The 27,505-nt window shown below is 43.8% G+C and overlaps 1 protein-coding gene across 1 annotated transcript in view; it reads left to right on the top strand.

The window, feature by feature from the left end:
* The first annotated feature begins 1,868 nt into the window (after positions 1–1,868).
* The window catches only part of ABHD2 (abhydrolase domain containing 2, acylglycerol lipase), a 38,579-nt gene continuing 12,942 nt past the window's right edge, over positions 1,869–27,505 (top strand). Inside the window, exons 1-6 of the mRNA XM_051796348.1 lie at positions 1,869–1,945; positions 11,693–11,781; positions 12,633–12,833; positions 22,405–22,580; positions 23,503–23,670; positions 26,452–26,635. Coding sequence (XP_051652308.1) covers positions 12,640–12,833; positions 22,405–22,580; positions 23,503–23,670; positions 26,452–26,635 — 722 coding nt within the window. The 5' untranslated portion in view covers positions 1,869–1,945; positions 11,693–11,781; positions 12,633–12,639. The remainder of the gene's footprint in view (positions 1,946–11,692; positions 11,782–12,632; positions 12,834–22,404; positions 22,581–23,502; positions 23,671–26,451; positions 26,636–27,505) is intronic.

Raw genomic sequence — 27,505 nt, 5'->3', positions numbered from 1 at the left:
CGATTCTTCTTCCCCTTCCTGGAGACACGGTACCTTTTCCATCACTTCCCTTCTTACTGCAATAAACAAAACTCAGGATTTTGGCTACTGCTGCCACAGCCACCTGGGAATTTGTGCTGCCACCTCTCCAGTGTTAAGTCCCCTCCAGTTCTTGGCTCTCATTCCTCACTGGTGCATCTGAGCAACCCTGGTGTAAAAGACCATCCTACGTTTCATTTCTCCTCAGCAAGAAGCGGGCAGCTGAGAGTTTGGTTTGCTCTGCTTTGTGGCAGGGTCCATAACAAAGCTGTCTTCTAACAGCTGAGCTTCTCTCAGGTCAGAGAAATCTCCAACAGCCTCAAGGATTTAAAATAAAAGCCTTACCCAGAGGCTCAGCTCTGGTCTGTGGCATGTTTTCCTGCCTGGATCTGTTTTTTCCTGCCCGGATCAGATGGTGAAGGAGCTAAGGTACACCCGGAGTCAATTGGACTGCAATTTTGTGTAATCAAACTCAAACACATTCCTGAAATACTTAGTTAAGCCTGATACCGGATGTTTATCTGCTGAGCCTATCTGGTAGCTTGATCACAAGCATAACTCAGCTGCCTTGAGACACACCAAACCTCAGCCCAGCTGAGTTGCTGACAAATTTAGCAACCATAAACCCTGGGCAATCCCACAAGGTTAATTAAATGATAAGGAATACTGCTGTTTGACTGAGTGGTGCAGGATCACAACTGGAGTAATCGAGGAGGAGAGGATGCCGCTGTTTGTTCTGCCACCGTCACTCCAGCAGTTCCCTCTCTCCCCTTCCCTGTGACTCAGGCTACAGCAGTTACTCATCTCTCCACATGCACAGCGCCCTGGAAAATGTGACTTGTTCCTTGAGAGCTTTCTCTACGTAGGAAGCTCCAACTCCCAGTAAACAGAGGAACCAAAATGTCTGAAATGAGAGGAAGGATTTTTCCACCCAGTTATATAAAGCAACCATGAGCACAGCTCGGAACAGTTGATGTTACCAGCAACGTAATGCATGGCTCTTTTGGGATAACACAAGAAAAGCAGGTTTATAAACAACACACTGTGGACAGTTTGTTATCTTATAATTTGTTTCCCTCCAGTGCCTCCCTGACATGGTGGGGTCCATCCACCTTCAAGTGGATTTTGCTGTCCGTCACACCCCCCACTTGTGAGGAGGACGCTGGGCATTCCTGTGCCTCTGAGGGACCAGGGAAAGCCCTTCCCTGCTGCTGGCACAGCCCAAGGGTGGTCCCGGTGTTTGCCACACACAGGTGGCCTGTGGGCCCATGGCAACCAAACCCAGCGTGGTGAAGGCCCTGACACCATTTTTAAGGCCCTAAAGTATTGTTCCTGAATGACTTTTAGTTGCAACACGTTATTACATGACCAGCATCCAGCACCAGCTCATAAGTAGCCTAGAGGGGGCTTTGGCCCTCAGGACTACGGAGCTCCGCATCACTGAGGGGTGAATGTGTCCCTCATCTGGAGCCGCTCCCCACGCAGCCTCCCCTGCACCACGGGCGTTGGCTCCGGCGGCAGGGAGCGGCGAGGCTGAGGATGGAGCTGTGGCTCTCTCAGGCTCTGTCATGGCGCCGACGCTCCCGGCCCCCCTCCGGCACGGGCAGCCCCGCCCCCCGCACCCTCTGCCGCCAATCACCGCTCTCCGCCTGACTGACAGGCGCCGAAGCCAATGGAACCACGACGCCCCGCCCCACCGAGCCTTCTCCAGCCAATGGCGCCCGCGCGTCTCCGCTGGAGCGCGCGCTCCCGCCTTCAACTCCCTTCTGACCAATCGCCGCGCGGTCCTAGGCGGAAGCGACACGGCGGGGGCCAATGGGAGGGCGAGGGCGGCTGCTAAAGGGCGGCGGGCGGCGGGCCCACGGCAGACGGGCGGGAGCGGCGGCGGGAGGAGTGGAGGGTGCTGTGAGCCCGGTAGGGCCTGCAGGTGAGGCGGGGAGCACCTTCCCGTGGGGCTCGGGAGGTGGCCGGGTCTCCCTCCCGTTCTTCTCCCGGCGGTGCGTGGCCGCAGGGGGCTGCCCCGCGGCCGGGTCTCGCCCTGCCCAGCCGCCGTGCGTTGTCCTCGCGTGTCTATTGCCCGGGGCGGAGGTGGGGTATCCCTCGGCGTTGGGTTCTCCCCGGGGCTGGAAGCTCTGGGACTGGCGGTACGGTGACAGCCGCCCCCTGCCCTCCCTGGGGATGTGAAGCTGGGCCGGGAGCTGCACATCCCTGTGCTCGCAGGGAGGGAAGGCCGGGGTGGGATGCTATCGGGAGCTCAGTGCAGAGCAGAGGGTGGCCCTCGTGTGGGTTAGAGCCAGGGCAGCTGTGCCTCCGGCTGCCAAGTCACATTGTTCTCCCAAACGGCTTCTTCTCTGGTGCTCCAAGGTCCTGGCCCCGCAAGGAGCATCTCGCATCAGCTTCAGACTCCCTTTTGTTAGATACTATGTACCTACTTGTCGGCCTGTGTGATGGGATTGCTCCTTTCTGCACCTTCGCGTGTAACTTGTGACTTCCTCCAGCTCACGGTGGGTAGGTGCATCTGTTACAGCTGATGAAATCCCTCACCTGACACTGAACTTCTTTGGAGAGGTTTGTCAGCAGTAGCTTTATTCACGCAGTTATGGCTGGAGGGATTGCATTCTGCATTTTCATGCAGGTCTCCTCAGAGAATTCATAACAGCTTCCTCTTATTGTTGATGTACAATTGTCAGTGGCCTGGCAAGCACTAAAGATTCCTGTCTGCCTCTTGCAGGTTGCTGCTTGGCTTCCACAGCACTGGTGCCTCATTCTGTGACAAATGTTAGTGGCTTGTTAGTCAGCTAACTGGTACAGTATATTCATCTTACAGGCCTTATTTATCACACTCAGCCACGTTTGTGATATTGCTCAGGTTGACATGTTCTAGTCCCTGCTGATATGGTGTTCTTAAGACACTCAGTTCAGCTGTTTGCATTTGTGATATCTCATCTTCAGGCTTCCTTCGATAACATTTATTTCCTCTACAGGGAGTTTTGTTATTGACAACTCGTCTCTGGTTGTTGTGTTATCTTTTCTTGGTTTGTCTCTGTCCTCTCTTAGGTGCTTGCTTAGTTCTCATTTCACAAGAGGAGTTTCAATGGATTCTCCTGTCTCTTGGATCAGTGGACGTGCAGCTGTTCTTATTTGAGGCATGGCTTATTTTGGTCTCAAAGTCAAGAGTAAGAACAGTAAGGTTATTAAAAGGGAAATCAGAGCTAATGTTTGGGTTCTTCTATTCTCTTGCCTTATTCTTAAAAACAGTTGATTTTGCACAGGAGGTCCTCTGTGTTACTGAGTGAATTAGCTGCACAGAAGATGGGGCTGATCTAAGATTGTGCCAAACTATTGTTTTTAGGGGTGGAGAAGATGGGGAGTTTGGGGATAAGTCCTTCCATCGTGCACAACTGTTTCTGAAGAAGTTAAACTTGAAAATTAATTTATTCTACTCTTGTAAAAGCTATATTTTTCTATTCAGGGAATGAATAGCAGCTTAAGCTCTTAGTGTTTCATAAATCTGCTTTATTAAACTTGTCATGGGAAAACGCAGAGATTAACACGTTGAAATAGTTGTTCTGGGATGTGGCACTGGGAAAGAAAGATGGCTGAATAACATCCTCTGTCCTTGACACATGTTGTCCGAATCTACTAAGTTCCAATTGTACTTCTAGGTGTGATTTGGTGCACAACAGGAAATGGTGGCTTTAGAGCAGTGATTCAAACCTTCTGTAGTTTAACCTCGTTCAATAGTGGAAATGGCCTGGGTGCTGCTGGATTCACATTGTCCTGTTATTCCCTTTTTTTGCTCTGTATCTCTTGCCTCCTCATCTCTACTTTCACACTGCCGGCTCTGGCAGTACCAGAACTTGGAATAAGTTAACAAAGAACAGGGTTTAGCAAAGTCTCTGGTAGGGGTTTAAGTGCTGGGATCTTATAATAAGCTGGGTGCTTATAATTCCTATTGCAAGGTATAGCCTGAAACTGGTGGTTTGGACTTTCCAGCAAAAGCCTAAATAACCACAGTTTTGCTAGTTTATTGGAGTCTTCATCTTTGCTTTTGAGTTTCTCTGAAACAGTGTTTCATGAGGTGTTATAGCTCTGAATTGCTATTCTTACGGTGCTATAGAACAATTGATCTTCTGTGCAAATATTTGCCCTTCTTCAGCCTAAATATCTTGCAGAGTTTAAATTTATATACAGTTAAACAACTGATCAAACTCAGCTGACTGACTGCAGTACCAAACAGTTGATTTAATTTCCGTGTGCAAGGGCACATTGTCCTTCTTGTGGAGAAGCAAAGTCCCGCTTGCCCAACATATGTGGGTGGCAGTGATGCTAACCCAGTCAGGCAGCTAACTCGGCCTCTTCTGGCTCTGGGAAGGCTTGTACGCCCAAGGGCTTGTCTTTTCTTCAGCTGTATCAGTTGACTTAATAATAAAGATTGTCTCTGACTGCCAACCTTGCTTTGCTGATATCAGGCAGCAATAATTGAAAATGCTTTGCCAAGCAGTTCTGTACAAACCATATGCTTGAAGCACCTTTGTGCCTGTGCTCTGTTAGAGGTAACTGGCGGTGGAAGGAGGTGTCACACTTGCCAGGGTACAGATTTTTATCTGTACCTCTGGGTTGACCAAGAAGTGCGGTTGCCTCGCACTTACTCTGCTGTTGAGAAATACTTGTTTCCTTTCATCGTGGGTTTGATCTGACTAAAATAAATGAGAGTGACAACTTCTTCTACTAATATGGACTGAGCCCTTGCAAAGACCATTCCAAAATGTCTTACGTATTAATTTCAAGTAACTGAGATACAGCCCTATTCAGGACATTCCGTCCTCAAAAAGCGTAGTACAGACTCCTCAAAAGGGGACAAAAGACTGCTGTTGAGAGGGTCACTCTTCAATAATTTGTCCTGCTTCTAAACTTAAATCTTCAAAGATGCTTTTGCATAGAGCTGCAGGTTCCAGAAAGGTTACGCTGAAGGTGTTCAAGCCTGGCTGTCCCTTAACTGGAGCACCCAGTTCTGTGAAGGTTGGGCATATGTGACTATGAAAGGTTGCACTAAGTGAAATAAGCAGATGCACAGTCACTTACAGTGAACGTCCTTGTAAGAGGTAAGGACAAAATGTCCTAAGATGTATGCCTATAATATCTCTAGCCTCTCACTTGGAATTCAGCAGGAGAGAGGGCAATGTAGCAGTGGTGGTAATTGTGTGTTGGTCAGGTCCTGTCTCTTTGTATGTAATTCTTCTGTCCTGAAATGTTATTGCTTCGTTTTCAATGTTATTACATGAATTGGACTTCTCTAGTGTGAGCCTTCTATCAGTCATGGACAGACTCTGAGAGAATGACTCTGCAAATCTTCTGTTCCCCGGTGGAGAGGAGCTGCTCACTGGGGAAAAAAAATAAGGTGTTTGAAGGCCTCAGTCAAGTGGCACCTCAGCTTTGGATCATGTTCAGATATAGGTGTTTTCAGACTACTTGAACTGGACCAGTCTTGAATAAAGTTCTCTTACCTGTGTTGTGCTTTGGGATAGGTGGTCTTTCCTTGCTCTGCAGCTGGTCTGGTGTGGAGCATGTTCCCTACTTGCTTGTCTGTGCACCCTGTGGCTGAGCAAACAGCTGTGATGTGCTTGGACTTTGAGCTGCTCCTCCAGTATGAACAGCTGAGCTCTGCAACTGGGGATGGAGGGGTTGGAGTTGGAGGGTAAATGAGGCTTTAACAATATGATGCTGTGCTTCAAAATATAGTGAGGGAATAGAGCAGACTCCTTGGGGATGTTGGTCTGTAATGTAGTTTTTATTAGCTCTCCCAGCTCTATGGCTTGATGCTGGGATCATTCCCTCAACTACTGAGCATGGATTGCCAGGTTCTCTACAGCCTGTTTACTCCACTTCTTCCCTTGAGCTTGATGCTGCTCGCTGGCACAGGGTTGTATGATAAGCAGCTAATGCTGTAAGGCTGTGGAAAGGTGTTACCCAGTATTTCTCTCTGTATGTAGAAGTAAGCTTGACATCTTGTACAAGAAGCTGAAGCTTTGCCCTGTAGTTCCATAAGGCAGTGGTCAGGGTGTGACGGTCCCAAGTATCCTGTATCTTATCATAAAGGAAAGGCTTATGTTATCTAAGCAAACATAGTTGTTTGACTACTGCAATTAATCGATTTCTGTGAAGTCAGAGCCTTGTTCTGTGTTTAATCATGTTCATCAGGTGTGTGCAATAAAAGCTAATGCAGTGGTTTTCAATCCGTCTGAGACAGAGGAACCAGATAAGGCAACATACACGGAGTCTACATAGCAACCTCTTTGGGCAATACACAAAAGCTGCCTGTGGGGCAGTTGAACTATTTTTGATCAGCTAAAATGATATTGTAAAGAAACAAAGGCAGTTCCTGTAGTTGGAAGGAAGTGAAATTCAAGGCTCATTTGACCGTAAATTGCCCTTTTTGGAGACCTGAAGGACCTAAAGAGCCTTTGGCCCTGTTGGCTGTAGAATTGTTCTCGGGTGCTTCTTAGGCGAGTTGCCTTGGGATATACACCCAGCCTTCTTAGGTGGTTGATTTCTGCTCTGAAGATGTAGGATTCCTCAAAGTCAAAAAGGAAAAAGCTCCAGTTAAATGCACCTGTCTTTCTGCTCTGATGGTGCCTTGTGCTGGGAACTTTATCCCTGTAACCTCACAGTACCTCTAAACTTAGTATGAGCCAAGTATTGTAATTCATGAAAAGGTCAAATTCCAGTGAAGGCACCAGCCAAGAAATTCTTTTTGGAACAGGGTGTAAACAATGCTTGCTGGTGTCTGTACTTGCCAGCCGGCCAAATCCTGGCCTGGGTGCAGGCTCTGGCACGAGGTGGAGGGATTTGCACCAAGGACTTCCATGTGCTGTCCAAGTAGTGGTTTTTTTAACCATCCTTGTGAGGGGACATGTCAGTGTGCCCTCTGTGTTTGGAGATAAAATCTGTCAGATATAGGACAACAAAACCATGGGGGGCTTTGCTGGACTCCTGAGGACTTCGCTTTATCTCTCGTGGCCACATCTAACCCTAAGCTTAAGTTCTTGAAGTGCTCAGCTAATTCTTAATTATACCCTCTGTGCTCTGAGGTCTGAGACTTAGTTGGCTCTTTGAAATGGCCAGAAGTACTGAGTGATGCATCAAGATGATCTCAGCACTTGTTTCACATGTTTTTCTTTAAGCCACCGCCAAAGGTTATGGGAGGTTTTGCTCTGGATAAGCTTGGGCTGGGTACATGCCAGTCTCAAGATAAGTGGTGTTGTGACTTGCTTTGTGTGCTTAAGCTGATGAGGTATAGTGCTGGTGTGGTCCTAAAATACTTGTATCTATTTAATTTTCTTGAAACAGAGTAGCAGTTTAGACTTGACACTTTTCCATCGAAAGGAAATCATTTTTTTTATACAAGTGCTGGGTAAAAGGTAGGATATGGGACTGGGCAATAAAGCTTGAGGCTTTCTTCATGATTACTCTTGAACAGGTTCCTATAGTTGTGTGGATTGTGTGCCTTCAGACTGCCCTCCAGTGCTTTACAAAAAGTCTGGCAGCCTTTCCCATGAGGACACATGCTTCAGAGCCTTTCCAAGGTATATTCATCTTCATCTGGATGGTCTCAAAATATCTTCCTCTGCATTGAAACCCTTGAATGCTCAGTAATGTGACATTTCTGTATGCTTCCTGGAGTGAGATTTGAGTAATATGCATAAAACTTGCCTTTATTTAAAAAACTATGCACTGATCTGGCTTTCAAACCTCGCTTAAATAAAGTTCCCTTCTCCATAACACGGTTCTGAATATCTTACCTGGCAGTGACAGGCCTGTAATTTCTGGTTTTGCAGTGTATCTTTCAGAAGAGGCATTAGGTTTGGTTGATATTAAAGACAATTAATTTCCTAGAAACATTTCCCAAAGAACTAATTTCAGTGAAACAGCCATCCTTCTTTGCCCTTCAAAGAGGTGGTAAAAAAAAACTTACTTCTGATCTGCCTAGGAACAACTCTTAAAGTAGAGTGAGTTTGCTTTTCTCTTGTCTAACGTACTTACTTTGAGTTTTATTCCCCAAGTGGACACTAAAAATATATTAAACCAGTCCAAGAAATGTGTGGTGCATTAGTTAACAAAGTCTGTCTGCTTAGTCTGTCAGAAGCAACTTCTTTGACTCTTCTGAATCTTTGTGGGTAAGAGAGTATCACACTACTTGGTGGAAGCTGTAAAAGCATAAGAAAGGGGATTTTTAAAGACTTTCAGTGTTGGCCAGGCATGCTTCACTTTGGTGTCCAGCTGAGCAATGAGAGCACCAGTGAGCCAGAGTGCTGACTGGTGGGAGGGCAGCTATGAGGCTTTTGTACTGAGCTGCCATTGCTGGAAATGGCATTCCTTCAAGATTCTTCAGTCAATGTAATGGAGCATAAAATATCTTGCTAGTGGAGTCCCTTTCAAAGAGGCCTTTGCTCGTGTCTGTTCCATGTAGCTGCATCTTTGCTTTAGCCAGAAGCGTTTCTAGTGAAATGAGGCTTTCAGTGGCTCATTAAAAGGCCTGAAGGAAGGACCCTGTGGGAATGGCTTCCTTTAATGTCTTTGCTTTTTTTTAATGTTGGCTTTCCAGTATGCACAGTCAGACTCTGCTTCCATGGGTGGAGGAGCTGTAATGCTTGGTAGTTAACAAATCCTGATTGTGCTGCATTGAGTCACAGCATGAAGTGACTTCTGTCCCTGGAAGAGTTTCCTTTCCACAGGAAGCCTGTAACTGAAACGTGTACAAGTCCTGGATTTGTTGACAGTTGTGTATTCACTTACTATACAAGTAAATATTTTGATGGCTTTTCCAAAACTTAGTGTCTTTAAAAGGATAGTAAGGAATTTGCTGTAGCTCTCCTGGCTTTTGTTGTACTTGTTTCTGTTCCTGTCTGGAAAGGGGAGACATGGGTTTTTTTTTTTCTCATTGTACTTGTACAGGTGAATTGCACTTTAGCAAATAGCGCTGAAATGTTTCCTGCAACATGATTTTCAGCTTTTTGTGATGAAAGGGGAAATGAAAAGACCACAAATTCAGCACTTACTTTCCAGTGATTGATTTTAAACTTAGCTCTCAGTCACAATTGGGACTTAAGAACATTACTTAAAAGGGCTGTAGGTCTTGGGGGCTGTCATGCCTGTGATTCTTTAAAAAAAAAATTAAGGTTCTTCAAAATAACATCCTTGGGACCAAGAGTTTCAAGTTCTTTGTGTTCCTCAATGTGGATCTCAAACCCTGTGATGGATGTACAGGCAGGCTTGATTGCTTCCAGTGGTACACTTACTGCCTCTTGCTAGTTTTGTCTAACCTGCCAGAAGTGAATCCAGTGTTCTGCATACAGAAAGGACCAAATGTTTGTCCATTTAAATTAGTGCTGACCCTGTTAGAGGATATTCTAGATTAAAATTTGTCTGGCTCAACACTGTGGTTATCTGTCCTTTTTCGTAAACAGACAAGTTTATTGGGTCAATGCAAAAAGGGTTTAACAAAACAGAAGCAAGGTGACCTTATCCCAGCTGGTAAAGAGGGAGGCATTTGTCCTATGTGATTAGAGGCAGAGCTCAAATTCATTTTATTAGGCTAAACCCTTGAAATTTTAGAGCAGAGTGCCTTGACTCAGCCCCTGCAAATCTACCCTGGCTGAGATGGGTCTGTTTAGGACTTCAGAAATACCAGACTGTAGAGGAGGTACCTGAAGTGCCACAGCTGGATCCATAGGGCTTGGAGTTTACCAATCTAATCTTCATGGACTTAGATCCATTGCTTAAATAATCACTGCAGATACCTGTGCAACTGCAGCAGCAGTGCCAGCTTTGTGTTACATCTACAGACTGATCTGAGCTTTTGGGTGAAGATCCTGACAAGTACATGATCCTTTAGCACATGTTTGAGGTGTGTAAGTTGAGTGAATGTGTGTTTAGACTGTCTTAAAATGGAAAAGTACTAGTTCACAAGTGTCAAAGCATAATCCTGCCTACCAACAGCTGATTTTTCTGTAAGTAATATCAAGCTGTTTTAAGGGAGTGACAGGCTAAAATGAGATCTAAAAGTATCAGAAAAGACGTGGTGTGTTTGTAATCTGAAGATGATATGGGAGAGAGCACTCTCAGGGAGATAGGGCTTAGCTGGATCAGTTACACTGAATCACTAGTACAAAATCCTAATGACTAATTGTGCCCAGGTTTATTTTTAACAAATTCACTAAGGTGAAAGCTGTAAATGACAAACTATCTTAAAATCCAGGTGGCGGGAAGGTCTGGGATAAGTCTTGTATTAGTGTCTCAATTTTCTAAATAAAACAATGAAAGGAATATGTTAACAGAACTCCAGGGAGTTTCAGCTGTGGAAGACTTGCTCAAGCACCTGGTTGTCCTGGAGTTCAGGAACTTGGTCTGCTCTTCTGCCACTTGTGCCTTCTCTGGGGAAGCCATTTCTGTAGTTTGCCTGTTGTCTCCTACACAACTGATGGTGGGGTTGGTGAAAATATACTAAGTATGGACATGATACAGCTGAACATTTTACTTGAACTCTTCATTGAGATATGTGATGCCAATGTAATCTTCTGAGTAGAAGATGTCTTTTTGTGGCCCACTCTGCTCCCTTCTACTGTGAAGCTCAGAATTGGAAAATAAAAGCTTCAGAGCTGTCCAAAATTAAATGTCTCTTCTTTCCTCACCTTCTGTTCTGTGATGCATATGGTTACGGTGGCAGAAACTTGCAGCTTTTCAGCACACTGTTAATCAATAGCTGATGTCATTTGTGTTTTCTTCCAAGGGATTTTGGTGTAGCTGCACTGAGTACAGAAAGTACTTCTGATGCTCTTCATTCCTGCTAGGAAGAATAAAGCTTTGATATGATCTGTCCTGGTGGTATGTTTTCCATTTGGAAGCAGCAGCTGTGGTAGGGAGCAGACAGTTCTGGAGCTTTTCCTGGAAGCTCTGATTCCCCATCGATTTGTTGTGCCTGTAGGAAGCCAATTCTAATTGTAAATATCACTTACGCTTTTATGGTCACAGACTGAAAGCTCTGTCCTTTATTGGCATCATCAAATTCTTGTAACAAGCCTTCTTGCATGTGCACTAGTATTAATTAGGTGGCTGTGTCTGAGCCTCCTGTGGCTCTCACGGTCTTGAAGTGTGATATGTTGTAACATCTCAAAAAGCAAGTGTGGGAACAAGCAGAGACTGTTTACAAGCTTCCATCTGTAGGAGTGAGCTGCCTTGCTAAGCCTGAATAAAAGTAGCAGGAAACTTCTTTCAGTCTGGCTTCACACTTCAGTAACAGTGTAGATATTGCAGGAAGTTGAGTAAAACAGCATCCTGTTAATTCTGGTCTTTTAAATACAAAGGGATTAGGATAGTTCTTCTAATTTGGTACAGTGCTGCACTGTTTTGCAGAGATGGGGTCTGTCTCTGCTCATGAATGTGTATTTACATACTGCAGATGCATTAGTATGCTGTAGGCAAGTGATCTAGTCTGGAATCTGTTCACGGGCAAGAGATTTCTGATGCAGATGGATCAGAGTTGAAGTGGTTATGACTGACTACACAAATCACTAGCAATGTCTGTGGTGGGACTTTTGTATAAACTTGTGTTTATCTCCAGCTGAGAGATGCAGCTTTATCAGTAATAATCAATTTGCTTTTCTTCCCTTCACAGGGTAACTCCTGTGGCACGTGGATCCAGAAGGTGACAAGTCTACTGAGGACTGGCAGGTTTTTTTCTAGTTTGAGGAAAAACTGAAATTGGTAAGACTTGGCTTGTTGGTTGATATCTTACTTGGGTTACCCATATGACTGAGGAAAGACTGAGGGAAAAACCTACCCCTTCAACAACTGCAGCCAGCTATTTGAACTGTGTGTTCAAAGAAAGCTGGATCAGTTTAAGAACTTGATTTCAAGCCAGAAGGATGTATTTTTTTTTTTTTTTTTTAGTTCTTTTCCCTACCTCTGTTCCTTTACTCTGAAGCCCTTGAAAAACTATATATTAATCTAGCCCTTCGGCTGCAGAACTGCAGTGAACTAAAAGAAATGCTGAAATTGCCAGTACATAAAGTGACCACCTTAAACAGAGGCAGGATTTAGTACCAGTATTCTCATGGAATTGTAAAACTCAGGCTGAGGAACTAACACAGTAGTTCTTTCAGGTTCTCATTTTCAAGTCTGTCTTGTACATTTGTGAGGAAACACACATCCAAAGCTGCTAAGGTGTCTTTATAGACTGACTTTTCACCTGGCTTCTGTTTGAGCTGTGGGTAGTCTTGTGCAAGATCCTGAATGCATTGACTGGCTGCAGACCAGGGCTTGACACCTGAGACACTGGTACAATTGTAATGCAGCACTGATTAGGAATCAATCTCCTTCCCAGCTGATCACCCAGTTTCTATTTCTTCTGTTGGTCAGGGTGCTTAGACCAGTACCAAATAAATTTCCCTTCATCTTGAAAGTTGCTAGTCTGAGTTGATATGCTAGGATTTCTTAGCAGTGTTGACTAACAAATTTAGTTGGTTAGCACAGTTGTGTATTTTACATGACAGTTGATACATCCAATGGTATATTTCTAAAAGCTTTTATTTATTTTTTTTTTTTTAAATCTCCAGGCTCAAAATGAGTGCAATATTGGAAACCTCTGAGCTGCCAGCAGTGTTTGATGGGGTGAAGCTGGCTGCAGTTGCTGCTGTGCTGTATGTTATTGTTCGCTGCTTGAATTTAAAAAGCCCAACTGCCCCTCCTGAACTCATTTACCAGGACTCTGCCTTGGCCCGCTTTCTACTCAAATCATGCCCACTTCTGACCAAAGAGTAAGTACATTTTTTCCATGTTGACCTGTATTATAGGAATAAGAACTGCACTTACCTCTTCTTCTGCCTAGTGTGTTTCTTAAACCTGGGTGCAAATAAATTGGTGCAGGGTGCAATCTTGATAAAATAAACCTGTTCCAAGTCAAGCATTTCATTATTGCTAGTGTCCCAGGTACCTGGAGTTAGGGCCAACCCTTGTTGTGCAGGGCTCTCCACGGATTCAGTCAGCACTTGTTCGTGTTCTTGTACTCCTTTCTCTTAGAGAGGAAATCTGTTGGGGGTCACAGGGAGGAAATGGTTTTTATGCTGTGTCAGTGTGCTTATAATGAACACAGGGGTGGCTATTAGTTTTAAAGTGCCTACTCGTATTTGAAGTGCCTTAAGTTGATTGAAAACTAATTAAATGTATTACTGGGTAGAGCACATCATAACTAGTTTAATAAAGTGATGACATACTGACCAGCTCTAAGGCTGTTGCATTCACTTCAGATTGACCTTATGTCAGCTGTGTATTTGAGCAGGCTGATCCTTGACCCTCCATTCTAGGACTTTCAGAATCAGTGCAGCAGCTTTTATCTTCACCAGTAACCTTCACCAATAATAGGAAGCATTTAGTACAATTTCATGAGCATTTGGAGGGACAAGGACTTTGATTACAGTATTTATCTTCTGCAATCACTTTGAAAACTTGCAAGTCCTATTTAGAAGCCCTAAATACATCAATTATCTAGTAAGTGCTCAGTGCAGCTGCATGAACTTTCCTTTTGGATCTCAAAAGTCAAACTGACTTAAGGATAGTCATTCTAGGGGAGATGAGAGGCTTTTAGCAGTGCTGTGTTGGGTGCCTTGATTACATAAGGTGTAAGATATGAGACCATGAGGTCTGTAAACTTTTAGAGGAAACAAAGCATTATCTGTTTTTAAATTGGAACCCAAAGAGGGTTCTGTGATGCACTCCAGGTTCGGTAGTAATGTGTGTTTGGATTCTTGATTATGTCCACTGCCTCAACTGCAAAGCAATTACATACCTAAAAAATACATTAAGGAGGTTCAAGTTACTTGGTACCTTAGACACTTGCCATCTCAGTGTAGCAGTCCAGATTGACATAGTCACTGAAGGAGAAAGCATGAAGGTGTGCTGATTACCAGTCTTGAAGGCATATTAGTATCAGCTAATCTTTGGAAATGGATTGGAAGCTAATTCAGAGTCCATATTACCCCTATTTCAGCTCTTCTCACAGCACAGGCTCTTAGCACTACTGTATTACAGCCATGTTTTTGACTTTCAGTTGGAGAACAAACCATACCCTAAAGAGTGAAAATGCAGAACATGTACTGCAATTTTTAGACATCTGTTGTGCATTAATTGCAGGTGTGAAGAGCTGCTTGCAGAACCCTGGTGTTGTGTTAGTAGTGTGCAGTTTTGGGTTGTTTTCTCTGGATCAGCTGAACTCAGGCTTGCCAACTTCTCTGAAAGCTGCAGCAGTGATCTCCAATACATGGTTCTTGGGTAGAATACTACCTGAAAGGTTTCCATTACCCCAGGAAGCAAACTCAGCTGAAACAAGTCAGAACAACGTGTCAATAGGTAGTTGTTCAGTCCTCTTACCACTGTACCTCTGTTAAGGAAGACAGGAATATAATTGCTGTTGGGGATTGAAAGGATTTATAGGACAGACAGCTTTAAGATGATGTATATGTGGGTTTTTTTCTTACTATTGATGTTATCATGGACTTTTTTCAATACAGAAATTAAAAAAAAAATCAAAGAAATCCTGTCTTTAGGCATGAAAGTCACCTGGGGACTAAAGTGGAACAAATATATTTAAATTCCTGCAATTATGCATGAAATAGTTTGCAGGACTAATTAGCAAAAAGCTGTGTGAAAACAGCTTGTGCCATACTCCACTGAAAAATCTTGCAAGGCTTTGATTACTTGCTAATTATTCAGAGTGTTAGGAAAGCTGATTAAGCAGCTCTTTTCAAATTCTACCATGAAAGCAAAATAAGTAGCCCAGCAATCCCTTTTGTTATATCAGTGCTGGGTTTGTTGTCAGATCTGTTATATGACCAATTCTTCTCTACAGAAGAATGTTCACAGCTGTGAACTGGCTTTCAGACCTGGTTTGTTCAGCTCCCTTACACTTCAGGGAGGAAGGGGTGAGGGTACTGCTGGGAAAAACAGGGTGGCAGGGAGAAAGCAGAAATAAGCAAAGTTATTCTATCTGTGCAGGTGTTCAAAAGTACTTGGAGAAAACACTTTTGGACTTTATTTTCCCTTTGTGGCACCATCCTCACCCATGAACTTACCCATTGTAACTGTGGTGTTGTTCAGTAAGCCAAGTGGTGGTAGATGAATAATTTAGGAACTTTGAATTGTAAAACTGCCTGAGATGGCTGCGTGCCAGGTACCTTGTACTCACTGATGTTAGTACTGCTTTTTACAGTTCTCTAAATTGCTAGAAGCTTTCTACTTATCTAGCAAACACTGGTAAGCAAAAGAATGTCTTCTTAGAACTCGTGTTTTCTTACCTCTGTCTCCCTTCCTCTGCTCTGTCCAGCTTTGTACTTTGGCTTGCCAAGTGGAGTAGTACAATCAGACCCCTTTTCCATTCAAATTGCTGCTGCTTGCATGGAAGCTCTTGCAAATGAGCCCAACTATTGGTGCTCTCGAGCCCTTGGGCCTAATCCCTGGCTGCAGCTGTCTCCTTTTCCTGTCTTTCAAATGGGTGCAGAAAGTCCTTCATCTGCTCTTACTCCCGTAGAAATGCAGCGTTGGCTCTTTGATTCATGAAGATAAATTTGGCCAGTGCTTGCTGTAGTAGACTAGACTTTTTTTGGCTGTTTACAATTTATTCTATCATCAAGTGTATGTATCTTTATTTCTGTAGAGATGTGGCACTTGTCATCCCTATCGAAAATAATTATCCTTGCTGTCTGCACACTTTTTATCATCAATAAAGGCAAGCTCCTCAAAGATTGAAGCAAATGACTGTCAAGCCTGTTAGTAAACACTGTCAAAGATCCAGCCTAGATCCTTCTTATCCTTTGTTTGCACACTAACCTATACTGGATAAGTAGGCTGCCTGGTACTAGAAGACTCCTTTGCACTGTCACTGCGCTTCTCCTGGATGCAAGGAGACAAGTAGTCAGAAAAGCTGTCTTCAAGCTTTTCAGTGTTCTTTTCTTCCTCCTAATAGCAAGCAGTGTTTGATTCCTGTCAACTCCTTAGTGTTTTACCCTGGGAGGAACACTTCCAGGAGAATAATAAACTAGAACAACAGTGTTACCCCTGAAGCTTTGGCAGGTGAACATGCTGAGAGGTAGAGGAGAATGGCAGCTCCCTATTGGTTAAGTCGAAGTGTTAACCTTGGGGAGAGAAGCAGCCTCGGGGTTTTGAGTTCTTGCTGGGTGCTGTGGCATTGGCAGCAGCCTTGTTCTCCAGTTCTTATCATCAAAAAGCCTTCACCCTCTGAAGGAAGACTGTAAGTGCTGTAATCCTCATGCCTTGTTTCCACTAAAATACTTCTTTGTAGTCAGTGAAGGTTGAGGGAGGGGTGTGTTGGGCACTTTACTAAATAAAAACTGCCTAAATGGTGAAGGAGGTGGTTTAACCAAGGAGGCCAGTCTGTTCTTTTAAATAGTTTTAACTTCATACAGTTTCTATGGGCAGCAAACACTTCTACTCCAGTTGTTAAGCTCAGGGGACATGGAAGCTCCTTAAGCTGCTTAAATTTTTTTTGTTACATATTTGCTCTGTTTTCATCATACTGAGCAGCCTAGATGAGCTGATGCAGAAAAAGCTGCTTTCTATATATTTGTGGGAGGGGGTTGAACCCTGCAGACTTCTAGATGAGTTTTCTTGATCAGAATTCAAATTGCATTCCCTCGCATCAAGTAAAGGACAAGGTTCAAAGTAAGTTTGATTTTGTAAAGCATTCTTTAAATACTTCCAAACTGCTCAATAAAGGGGGAAAAAAATAATCTGTCACCTGCTGTAATGCTGGCAGCAGTTCTCAGGGTGTCCTGACATGGACAAATTGTAGGCTCTGTTTTCTCACCATCAATATCCAAGGTACTACAGGACATCAAAGGCCATTTAAGAGTTAATGTTTAAAGTGTTAATCTCCTCGGATGAAATGAAGTAATGCTCCAGAAATAAGCCTGTTGCTGAACTTCCACTTCAGATCTTTGAGGACCCGAATGCTGATGCTTGCTAATAAAAATAGCACGGTTTTTATGTGCTTTGTGTGAGCTGCTTATACAGCTGCTGCTTTCCTAAATTCCTGCATACTGAGCGATGTACATGCTCTAAAATTATAATCTACTGCCTGAGAGCCAGTAAACTTAATCAACAATCACATGTTGGAATTGTTTTAAATATTAAAATGCTAGGAGAAATATTTATGGAAAACCTAGGAATTCTCTTGCTGTTGGGCACTGTTGTGTGCAGCCACCTATCAAGATGGGGGGCTGTGCTGCACAGTTGAAATGCAAATTTGGTGCTAAAACATTAGCATTTGTGAGCAGATTTATGTAACTGAACTCTGTACTCTCGTGCCATATAAGTCAGCTTCCATAATAAGTAACTTGCATCCCCAGCCCTGTTCTCATGTCTGCCTTCTGTTGCAGAATCCTCTTACTGGAAGTTATAGGGCTGGTTACTGGAAGACATAACTGCTTCAAATATTTATCTTTACCCAGAGTCCCTGCTGTCTATTGCAACCAAATCAAAACAGGAAAATGAGTCAGTTAAAAGCCTTTGGGTCTGGAGCAAACTGGGAAACCATTTTTGTTTCACAGACATAAAAATATCCATTTCTAGCACAATGCAACTTTTCCTTTGGATTTTATCAGTACATGCTTCTCTGTGTTACTGTGGTACGTTATTCTTGTCCTTGTGTGGAGGTCTTGGCAGGAGGTCTTCCTGAGTGCTGTTCACCACCCAGCTGTCTGCTCAGCTTCTGTCGCCATAAGCCACTATTGCAGAACAGTGAAAATGCTGCTTATAGGCACTGTTTGGGCCTGGGCTCTTGTACATCTGTGAGCAGCTTCACTGGAACAGGATACTGAGGAATACATAGTGAGTCATCTCCATACGGGGAAGTTTGCTGTGCTGGGGTAATAATCTCTACAATACACTGCTTTTCAAAACCACTTTGGTTTATAGCAGACATAGAGGAGTTGAAGTCTTTGAAGGCTTTCTCTGTTTCTGCTGATTATCAATGCTGGAGGGAAGCCAACTGCTTTTGAGTGAAGGGCCCTTGTTTGAAAGACATGGTTAAATTTAGCTGTAGTGATAGTTTTAGCATAAATTCTGAAGGGCAATGCTCAAATGTGCCTTAGACTGAATACTACTTAGTTGCTCAGCCTGCATGGTTGTGTTGCATCCTGTTGAGCTTGTTTTGTTAAGGTAAGCCACAAGAAGGATAACCTGAGTACATGCTCTTCTTGTCTGCAGGGTGTTGTTTTGGAGGAGCATCTTTTTCAGCTGTTTACCATGAGGAACGTTGGCTTCACTACAGAACAGTCTGTGCTAGCTATTGCTAACAGCACTGGGTTTTTTCAGCTGGGTTGAATATGGGAATGTCTTTGGAACTGTTTCTCACATAATAGGCTTAAATAAATTTTATCTTTCAGAGGGGTGAAGGCTTTTGCACAATTCCTGGTGAATCTTTTCCCTCACCAGTGTGGTATTGTGCACCTTCATGGCTGAAGAGTTCTTTCTGTGCTTTCCTCTTTGAATGATTTTAGTAAATGCAAGCTGAAAGTCCACACAGCCCTGTATAAAAAGATGTCCAATCCCTCAATCCTGTACAGTCTTGCACTATCAGACTCAGTACTTGGTCTTGGAAGTTCTTGTAGACTTCATCTCACTGAAAGGCATGGAAGTCACTTATAGGAAGACTTCAGAAATAGATTTATCCATTCCTAAAATGGAGGGTCAACAGAGAGTGTGATAGACAGACCATATGTCTGATTGTGCTATAGATTATAAGGATCTTGTCTTTAATTGAGGGCAGACTTTACCTGAATTCAGTGATAGAGAGGAATCACTGTCAAACATTTAGTAGGTTTTGCAGTAGTTAGATTGGCATCTTGTCTTGGTAAACAAAAGTAATATTTTTTTAATAGCTGCTTGTTTTTGCATCAATCTGGTAAGGTAAATTTTAATCAGTCTTAGTTTTTCTCTGATAATGCAAGATCTGTACGATCTAGGCAACTTCTTTCCCCCTCCCTGTTCAATCTCCCTGCTGTTCAGTCTCCTGGAGCCTGGATACTTAACTGATGTGTTTTGCCTCACAACAAGCCTGTCCCTTAAAGGTTGATGGACCTAAACAAAACTATTGGTGAGATCAGCTACTGCTCGAGAATGTTTGGATGTATTTCAGAGCTTTAACTGCTTTAAAATAAAGTGCAAACTGTAGAAATACACTTTAAAACATACTTAAGTATTACTAAATAGGAGTAACAAAACTGCATCAGAGTACTATGCACATTACTCATGCTGAGTCTTGACCTTTAAATATTTGAGTGTGTATTTTCATGCAGAATGACTAACACAAGGCATCTTTGCTGCAGGCAGTGTGATGCTTAAGCAGCTGACTGGAGTTAGCATAATAAAAGATAAGCCAACATTTGACTTGGTCCATAGGATGCTCAAACACTTGTTCATTCTGAAAGGAGCAACAGTGAGTGTTCCCTTGTCCATAGGGCTTCACAGAGTTTAAGCTTTGAGGAAGATGTGGAGACTGTAGGTATCATTTGTCCACTATGGATACTCACAGGGATTCCTGCCTTAAATGAAGAATGTATCAATGAAACTGCATGTGCTGTTTGCCCGTAAAAGTAGCATAAAGGTTTGAGTTATTGCAGATGGGTTATTCAAAATCAGGTTTGGGGGTCTCTTTCCCAAGAGGAACCATCTGTGGAGGCAGACTGGTAAGTAGTATGCTTGAAGCCTTTTGTCTTAAACTCTGGCAGTAGTGGTGAGTCTTTGAAGACTCTTCTAATTTCCTCTCTAGGAACACCCTGTGGTATCTGCTGCTGCATCTCTTCCAATGGATGACTGTAACCTATAGCTGGAAACTGAACTGTAGATTAAACATGAGGAAAGGTTTTTTGCTGGCAGAGATCCTTGATTTTTGGCTTATATTTCTTTTTCTATCAAGATGGTAGCAGTAATCAGTGACAGCTGTATAGCTTAGCTGCTGTAGCTGAAGGTATTGCTTCCCTGTTAGCATCATGGGGTAAGATTTTGAGATAAATGTTGATTTGAAAAGCACTGTATGGAAGCAGAATTGCCAAAACTTTCCAATGCATATGCTTAACCCAAAATTGGAAACCATAAAACAATGTTGACATCTGAGTCTCTTCTAGAAGAGCTACAAATTCTTATTATAGGTTGTATTTGTCAGCTCCCCTCAAAAGCTGCCAGCAAACCCCATCTGTAAAGGATGTCTGTGGGGAAAAAAATACAACTGCAGTCAAGCACAGTGTAGTGTGGAGTATGGCTGCTGACCTGAACTGGTGGTAAAGGGAATGACTGGGGTGAAGCCACTGTTTTTCCTGATGTTAGAAGAGCAGTGTCTCTGCCAGTGTATCTGGCATAATAGTTGTGTTCAGAGCCTCTTCACTGAGCTGTTTGTGACTCGAGCAGAACCATCTGTGGTTCTTGTGCAGTCTGGCTCAGTTTGACTGCATTATTCCAATGGATGTCTACTCTGAATCGTGAGAATGGATCCACTGACTTTCTACCTCTACCAGCTATTTCAGAGGATGAGCTTGTACAGTCCCTATCATTAGGAATCTGCACAGCTGCACGTGGTACCTGGCAAGACCCAGTGCAGAGGTGCTGGGCTGACAGAAGAGGGGTAGTGCTATTGGCCTTGTATGGATCCTTTGAAAAGCTTTATAGTTGAGTGATCAAATCCAAGATGCACTGAGGGCCAATTTACGAGGTTGCTGCAAAAGCTGCCAGCTGATGCTCACCTTTATTGAAGTGGCAGCTGCTTCTACAGGAATCTAATTTGGGTTTCTTTGGGAAGTGCACTTGCAAAAATTTGAGCAAAACTACAGTGAACTGCTGTGTTGCTTTGACTGTAAGAAGTCTCCCTCATAGATGAGGGAAGAGAGCAGGGAGAAGGAGCATACTGCTACTCTTATCTTGCTAAACAAGCCTAAATAGTTCTTATTTTGTAGGAAGTCTTTTTAAGGAGTGTGCGGGGGAAGAGGGAGTTGCGGATATGACACATAGGAGCTGGCATGGGGAAGGTCCAGCTGTGTGAGTAGGTAGTGTCAGAGCACAGAGGTAAGGTTTCAGTCACATTGTGGATTATGGGCTTAAGTAGTAAATTTGAGTCCTGAGATGCTAGTTTTCTGTGAACAGGGAAGAACATGATCTCTGCTTCATGTGGTCTCAAGAATTCAAAGGGAATAACCAGAGGAAGCCCTAAACACAACAGGGAGGGAGTTGCTAATCTCTCAGGATCCAGGGTGGTGTCAGCAGCTCTAAAGCTTCTTCTGGATACCCTGTTCCGTGTAGCAGAGACCACAGTTTCTTGATTGGAAGCATGTCCCCTGGGACTGCTGTTCTAAACAATAAATGCTTTCCTGTTCAGAGCTGATAGAACTGTCTTTTTCAAGGCATCAGCTCAGTCTCCTTTGCTGAGTGGCCAGGTGACTTTCCCACATGGTGGTGGTGTAGGGCACAGTATGTTTCCTGTTACACCACTTGCAGCTCTGCTTGTACTAAAAAAAACCTGATAACTAAGCCTTCAATGCTTTCCAGCACATAGCTATGTTTCTCACATATCTGTTTTGAGGGCCAGTAAGCCAGGAAAAGACAATCTGCTTTGTCACCTAGCTTTAATATACCCTTGATGAACAAAAATAGTTGGTAGACTCACTCCTCTGATTGAGAGGGATTTATAATTCAGCAAAGCTTGGCCAGTTCTGAATGGGTCTCTTAAAATTGTCCCAAATTTACCTAATTCTGAGAGGCAAAATCAACCTGTCCCGTGCTCTTTGCTTAACTTAGTAAAGCAGTTCTGTGTAAAATGGTCCCAACCAGCAAGTCTTTCAGTTTTCTAAAACTTGCTGTGGATCCTGTCATTTCTGCTACTAGCTTGTACGGGTAAGTGCTTACACAAGGTCATGTGGCTCAACCCAGAAGGCTTCAGTGTTTCAATTAAAACAGATTTACAACACTTTACAGTTCTAGAGGTCACTTTGGTTGGCTGGCAACATGGAGTCCCAGTCTCACCGAGGCACAAGGCCTCTGTATTTATTGAGGAGCATTTGTGCCTCTAACATCTCAATCTAGAGGAATGTCAGGGTTTTGGCTGCTGCTGCTGCTATCGATGCTGTTTTTTTAGCTTTGAGAGTATTTTGGTCTCTCCTTTTGTGTAAGGCTGCAAAGGTCACTGCTGCCAGTTCAGTCATAGCAAAAACAATTCCATATCTGTTACTATATTTGGTAACTGGTGAGAGATTTGTTATGGGAGTGCTTATCTGTTCTTAAAGGATCATTAACACAGCAAGGGTAAGCAATTAAATTACTGCCTTTCAGGTACATTCCACCGCTGATCTGGGGAAAGAGTGGACACATCCAGACTGCCCTTTATGGGAAAATGGGGAGAGTGAGATCACCACATCCATATGGACTTCGCAAGTACCTCACGATGCCAGATGGAGCAACAGCCACATTTGATCTCTTTGAGCCACGGTCTGAGCACTGCATTGGAGGTCAGTCAAACAGCTGCTGGCTGCTAACCTTGATTCTGTGCTCTGGGAGACGGATGAAGATAGAGCCCATGACTCCCATTTGGCCTTCAGAAAAAGCAGATTTCTTTTTTTAATTGTCAGTGTTGAGATCCTCGTGGTACAATGTGCACTAGAACAGTTACTGTTATCTTTGTAGCTGAAGAGAATCTGAACAATGCTTCTCTAATGAGGCAAAAATTCAGTGGCTAGAGCTGGTAATGTTGGAGCTTTGCACATGAGAGTGATAGCTAATTTGAAGAGCATATGCTAATCCTGAATGTAATTTACTGTGGTTACTTGAATTACAACAATTACTTTCTTCATTGATGAAATGATATCTTGTTAAAGTAGTGAGCAGTGTCAGCAGATCAAATATCATTAGATTAGCCACAAAGTAGATGATGGTTAATGTCAGCTGATCAGCATGTCTGTGCTTAGCAAAGCTTCATTTCAAAGATCTGTATTACACCCAGCTCTGGACGGGAAATGAGGGGAAAATAGCATAACCAGTCTACTTGGTGCATGAATGAGCACTGGGCTCCACAGCTTCCACACACAGCGCAGTCACAGCAGGCTGTCAGAAGGCAGAACATGTGTAATGTCAAAAATGTCCATCAAAGGGAAGAATATACTCTTGGTCTCTAGGCAGTGTCTGTAGAACTGTTTGCACAGCTTTCCCTGAAGTTAAAAGCTGTTCATCTCCCACAACATGAATTGCTTTTTCACATCTGCAGTGCTGGAGCTGCTGGTCTCCTGTCCTGCACAGGATTTTTGGCAGACTAGTAGGAATTTTAGCTTGCTTGTGGTAGATGGTTTCCCACGGATCCGGAATGGAAACCTTCTGAGCCTCTTCATTTGCATGAACTGACATTTACTTAACTTCCTCCCCTGTCTCTGTGCACAGAGGATGTCACGATGGTGATCTGCCCGGGGATTGCCAACCACAGTGAGAAGCAGTATATCCGCACCTTTGTCGACTATGCCCAAAAAAATGGGTACAGATGTGCTGTCCTGAACCACCTGGGAGCCTTACCAAACATCGAGCTCACTTCTCCACGAATGTTCACATACGGTAGGTATTTCATGGCACCTGGGGCACTTATTTTCAAGCTTATGGAATTTCTAGGCATTGATCAGCCTCCTTCAGGATAACACAACTGCTGCACCCAAATGAGGGTAATAGTTTCTTACTGTTTCCTAGGAACTAAACTGAGCTTACATGGGAGGAGGAGGAGGAGAAGAGGCTAATAATACTGAATTCACTTTTTCTTGGCTCTTCTGCCAGCTCTTACACATGTTTTAATCAAGGAGGCATGTTTTTGAAAACTTCTGGAAAAGAACTCCTCGTAGGTCTACCACAAGCCTGCTCAAATGATTTTAGAGATGCTGAAATTGCCGGTTTAGTGGAATGTGAAACAAATCTGTCTCTAAAGGATAAACGCTACTTCTGAGGCTTTGTAAAATGTGACCCGAGAGGAGTTTGTACCACTTCATCCAGAAAATACGTTTCTATCCTAGGAGGATTAGCCCTGCCTGTAACACAGTGCAAAGAAACAGCAACAGTTCTAGAGTATGACAGCAAAGCTACAGAAGTGGTAGTGCTTAACTGCCGTGATTTTGGGCTCTCACCTTGAGTGAGATGTCTTCCTTGAGCTAGCAATGAGAAGAAGTAAAGGATTTGGAACAGCGTTAAGGGTGACTCCAGCTAGTCTCAACTGCCCTATTAATGAGTCATGGGATCTTTGTAGAATGTGGCCTTTTTGCCTGTGACCTAGTCTGCTTGTTCCTGAGCTCTCCTGAGCCTTTGTGTCCCTCTTTACTGTAAATATATATAGGAACACTGTCAGGAGTCAATTGTGGGTTTACCAGACTTGTGCTAGGTTTTAAGATGACTGCGACAGATACTGCTTAGAGTTTGGATTAACAGTTAGAATAGTTATCTCGAGTGGTTAAATTGCCAAAATAGAAATATTGTGCTTTGAGATTCTGAGTCTGGCAGGCAAATAGGCTGTAATGCTTTGTTGCTTGTTTTAGAGTTATTAAATCTACTCCTCTTTGGAAAATTCACTTCAGGAATATGAAGTACCTTCATTTGTACTGAGGCCCTAGGCTGTTAGTGGCTGCAAGCCTACCATGTCTTCAAAACTAAGCTTGTCCTCATTAAAGCATCTGCTTTTTTTGACAAAAGTTGAGAGCTTGCTTTAGGCCTTAGGGAGTTACTCTCTAGTGCATCTGTTGAGGCATACCTGTCTGAGTCTTTTATAACCTTGGAAAAGGCAAGGAATGCATAGCACTTCCTTTGAGTAACGGAGTAAATCACTTGGCAGAGTTGCTTGTTAAGTAAAGAGCAGGCTTTACTCTGCCTCCAACCCAAATAACACAGTGTCCTTCTAGCTTTGCTGTATTCCAGACATATTTGTTGAGGAGCAAGTAGCCTAAATATGGGATTCGCTGAATCCTCCAGCCTAAATTTGGGATTCACTGAATCCCAGCCACTACATCAAGCTTGACCTGTTGCTATTCTAGCTTTGGATTTCTGAGCTGCCCTGAAATCATGAAGGTCAACCACTAAAGTGTTTTGACTTCTGGCTTCTTCCAGAGGAAACCAGAGCAAGGCAGCTTTTGTTGTCTTGAGGAAAATTGCTCATTAAGACTGTTCACAAGGGAGTGCCCAAGCCCTGCTAGATTGCTCAGCCAGGAGCTTGCTGTTCCACTGAAACAAATACAAACCCTGATGTTCAGAGTCTACTCTAGAGGTAGATAAAGCCAGAGTGATGTCTAGGATGCTACAGCTGGGTTGGTACAGGGTAGAATCCCAACTCTCAGAATTTATCCTGGACAAATTCCACAGGGTAGAGCTGAATTTCTGACTCTAAACAGCAAGAAACATCTGCAGTTTTATTTCTGTTATTCATGTGATGCCTTCTGTGGTTTGCAGTCTTAATCCAATGAGGAAGTTAACAATGTGCATAGATAGTTGATACCAGTGTACTAATGCCATCAGTTTAGCAGCTTCTCTGTTTCCTTTTCTCATACTCAAAGGCAGGAGAAATAGCTGAAAGTACTCAAATGTTGCAGGTATGGAGGCCTTCAAGTCTGTCAAACAATTGGAGGATGCCAGAAACTGGACCCCTTGGTCCCAGTAGCCTGTGGGATCCAAATGGGTGCTTGCTGAGAGCAGAATAGATCTATATAGAGACACCTGACTCTTCCCTTGATGTGAGGATACCCATGTGTCCTTTAGAAAGCTGCAGTATCTTTACTTCTTTGGTGGTAGCAAAGGGCTGTCTGTCTCTGCTGAAACCCTTCCCCCTGATTCCAGAGGGAATCCTGCTTAATCAGGCTCTGCAGGAGTCTGCTGAGAGCTCTTCCTGAAAAACCACATCCCCTTCCCACATCAGTAGGGATTTGGGGACCCGTGACAGTCTCGTGAAAAGCAAAGGAGGCAACTGCTTTCCACACAGCCCACTTCAGAAGTGGTAAACTGCCTCAGGAAGGTAATGAGGTGTGGTACTCTTCCATTGTAATGTCAAGCCTGGAGTTGCTGGACTCTGCATTTTAGGCTGTTTTAGAAGAGTTTCAATTGTCACATCAGCTGTTTCCGTGATTTTTAAGTGCATAAATTTCATCTTACTTTGGCACTCTCTCAGAACTGAGCATGAGCTAAGCTCCCCAGGACTTTAACAGATGTATGAACACATGTGTGAATCAGAGCTCTTAAAACCTTAAGGCTATTGAAAAGTCAGAAAGGGTAAGAAGCTGAACTCAAAGCACGCAACTGAAGCTTCAAGCGGGAATTTAAGTATGTAAGAAGATGACTCTTTAACTTTGTCCTTTTTTTTTTTTTTTTTAGGTTGCACCTGGGAATTTGGTGCCATGGTGAATTACATCAAGAAGACCTACCCTCAGACCCAGCTGGTTGTCGTGGGCTTCAGCCTGGGTGGAAACATAGTGTGCAAATACCTGGGAGAGAGCCAGGCCAACCAGGAGAGAGTCCTGTGCTGTGTCAGCGTGTGCCAGGGGTACAGTGCACTGAGGTGGGTCTGGAGGCTTCTCCATCCTGGTCTCTTCTGGGAGTGCAGGTGGGGGCAGATCCTTGGCAGGGTACATGTGGAAGGGCAAAGTGAAGACAGTTGTTTCTCTTGTATTGACCTGGCATGACAGACTGCAGTGTGCAGGATGCCACCCTCCTGAAGGAGCAGCTAAAGCTTTGTTGATTGGAAAGACTTAAGCTTCTTGTCAGCAATGCAAACAGGTTTTCTGTACCTGGCCAGGTACATGCTGACAGCTTCTGGGCTGTGCTTGTGATGCTGTCTCATTGCTACAGTGTCCCTAGAGGAGGCATCCCCCGTGCAGTCCTGGTGTAATTAACCAGGCAGGCTGGGCAGTGTGACCAGCTGCTGAGCTGATGCCAGGTTTGCAAGCAATAGTTTACACTGTCTCATCACTCTGAAAAGTATCCCGTGGTTCCTAATAGCTTGTTTGCCTTCAGTGTTTAGTTCCATCTGGAGGCTTTTACCCGGGGAGACTGGAAAGAGACACAGCACATAGACTGTCAGTCCATGCTGCCCTCTTAGTGTGTGTCACTGAAACAGTGCTGTGGGCTGATGAGATGGAGGGGCACTTGCAGCTGTTCTAGAAGTGGGAAGTTGGGGAGGAGAAGGCTTTTATAGCCCTGGAGTCTGCTGAAAATTTTAACATGTCTCCCCCACCATGGAAGCCAAGGCTGTGGCACTTCAGGAGCTATGGTGGCTCCACTTGCCTGTACTGATGGAGGGTCCAGGCACAGTGCTGCTGCTTGAAAACTGGTGCCTCAACTAATGTGCTTTTTTACTCCATGTGTGCACAGTTAATGAAGCCAGTGTAACTGGCTAAGCAGCTGTTTTCAGTTTTTACTTTCTGTACAC

Source organism: Manacus candei, unplaced genomic scaffold, assembly GCF_025592945.1.
Source record: "Manacus candei isolate 608988 ecotype Guabito, Panama unplaced genomic scaffold, ASM2559294v1 h1tg000046l, whole genome shotgun sequence".
NCBI lineage: Eukaryota > Metazoa > Chordata > Aves > Passeriformes > Pipridae > Manacus > Manacus candei.
The sequence above is the reverse complement of the archived record's forward strand: the minus strand, read 5'-3'. Positions and strand labels throughout refer to the sequence as shown.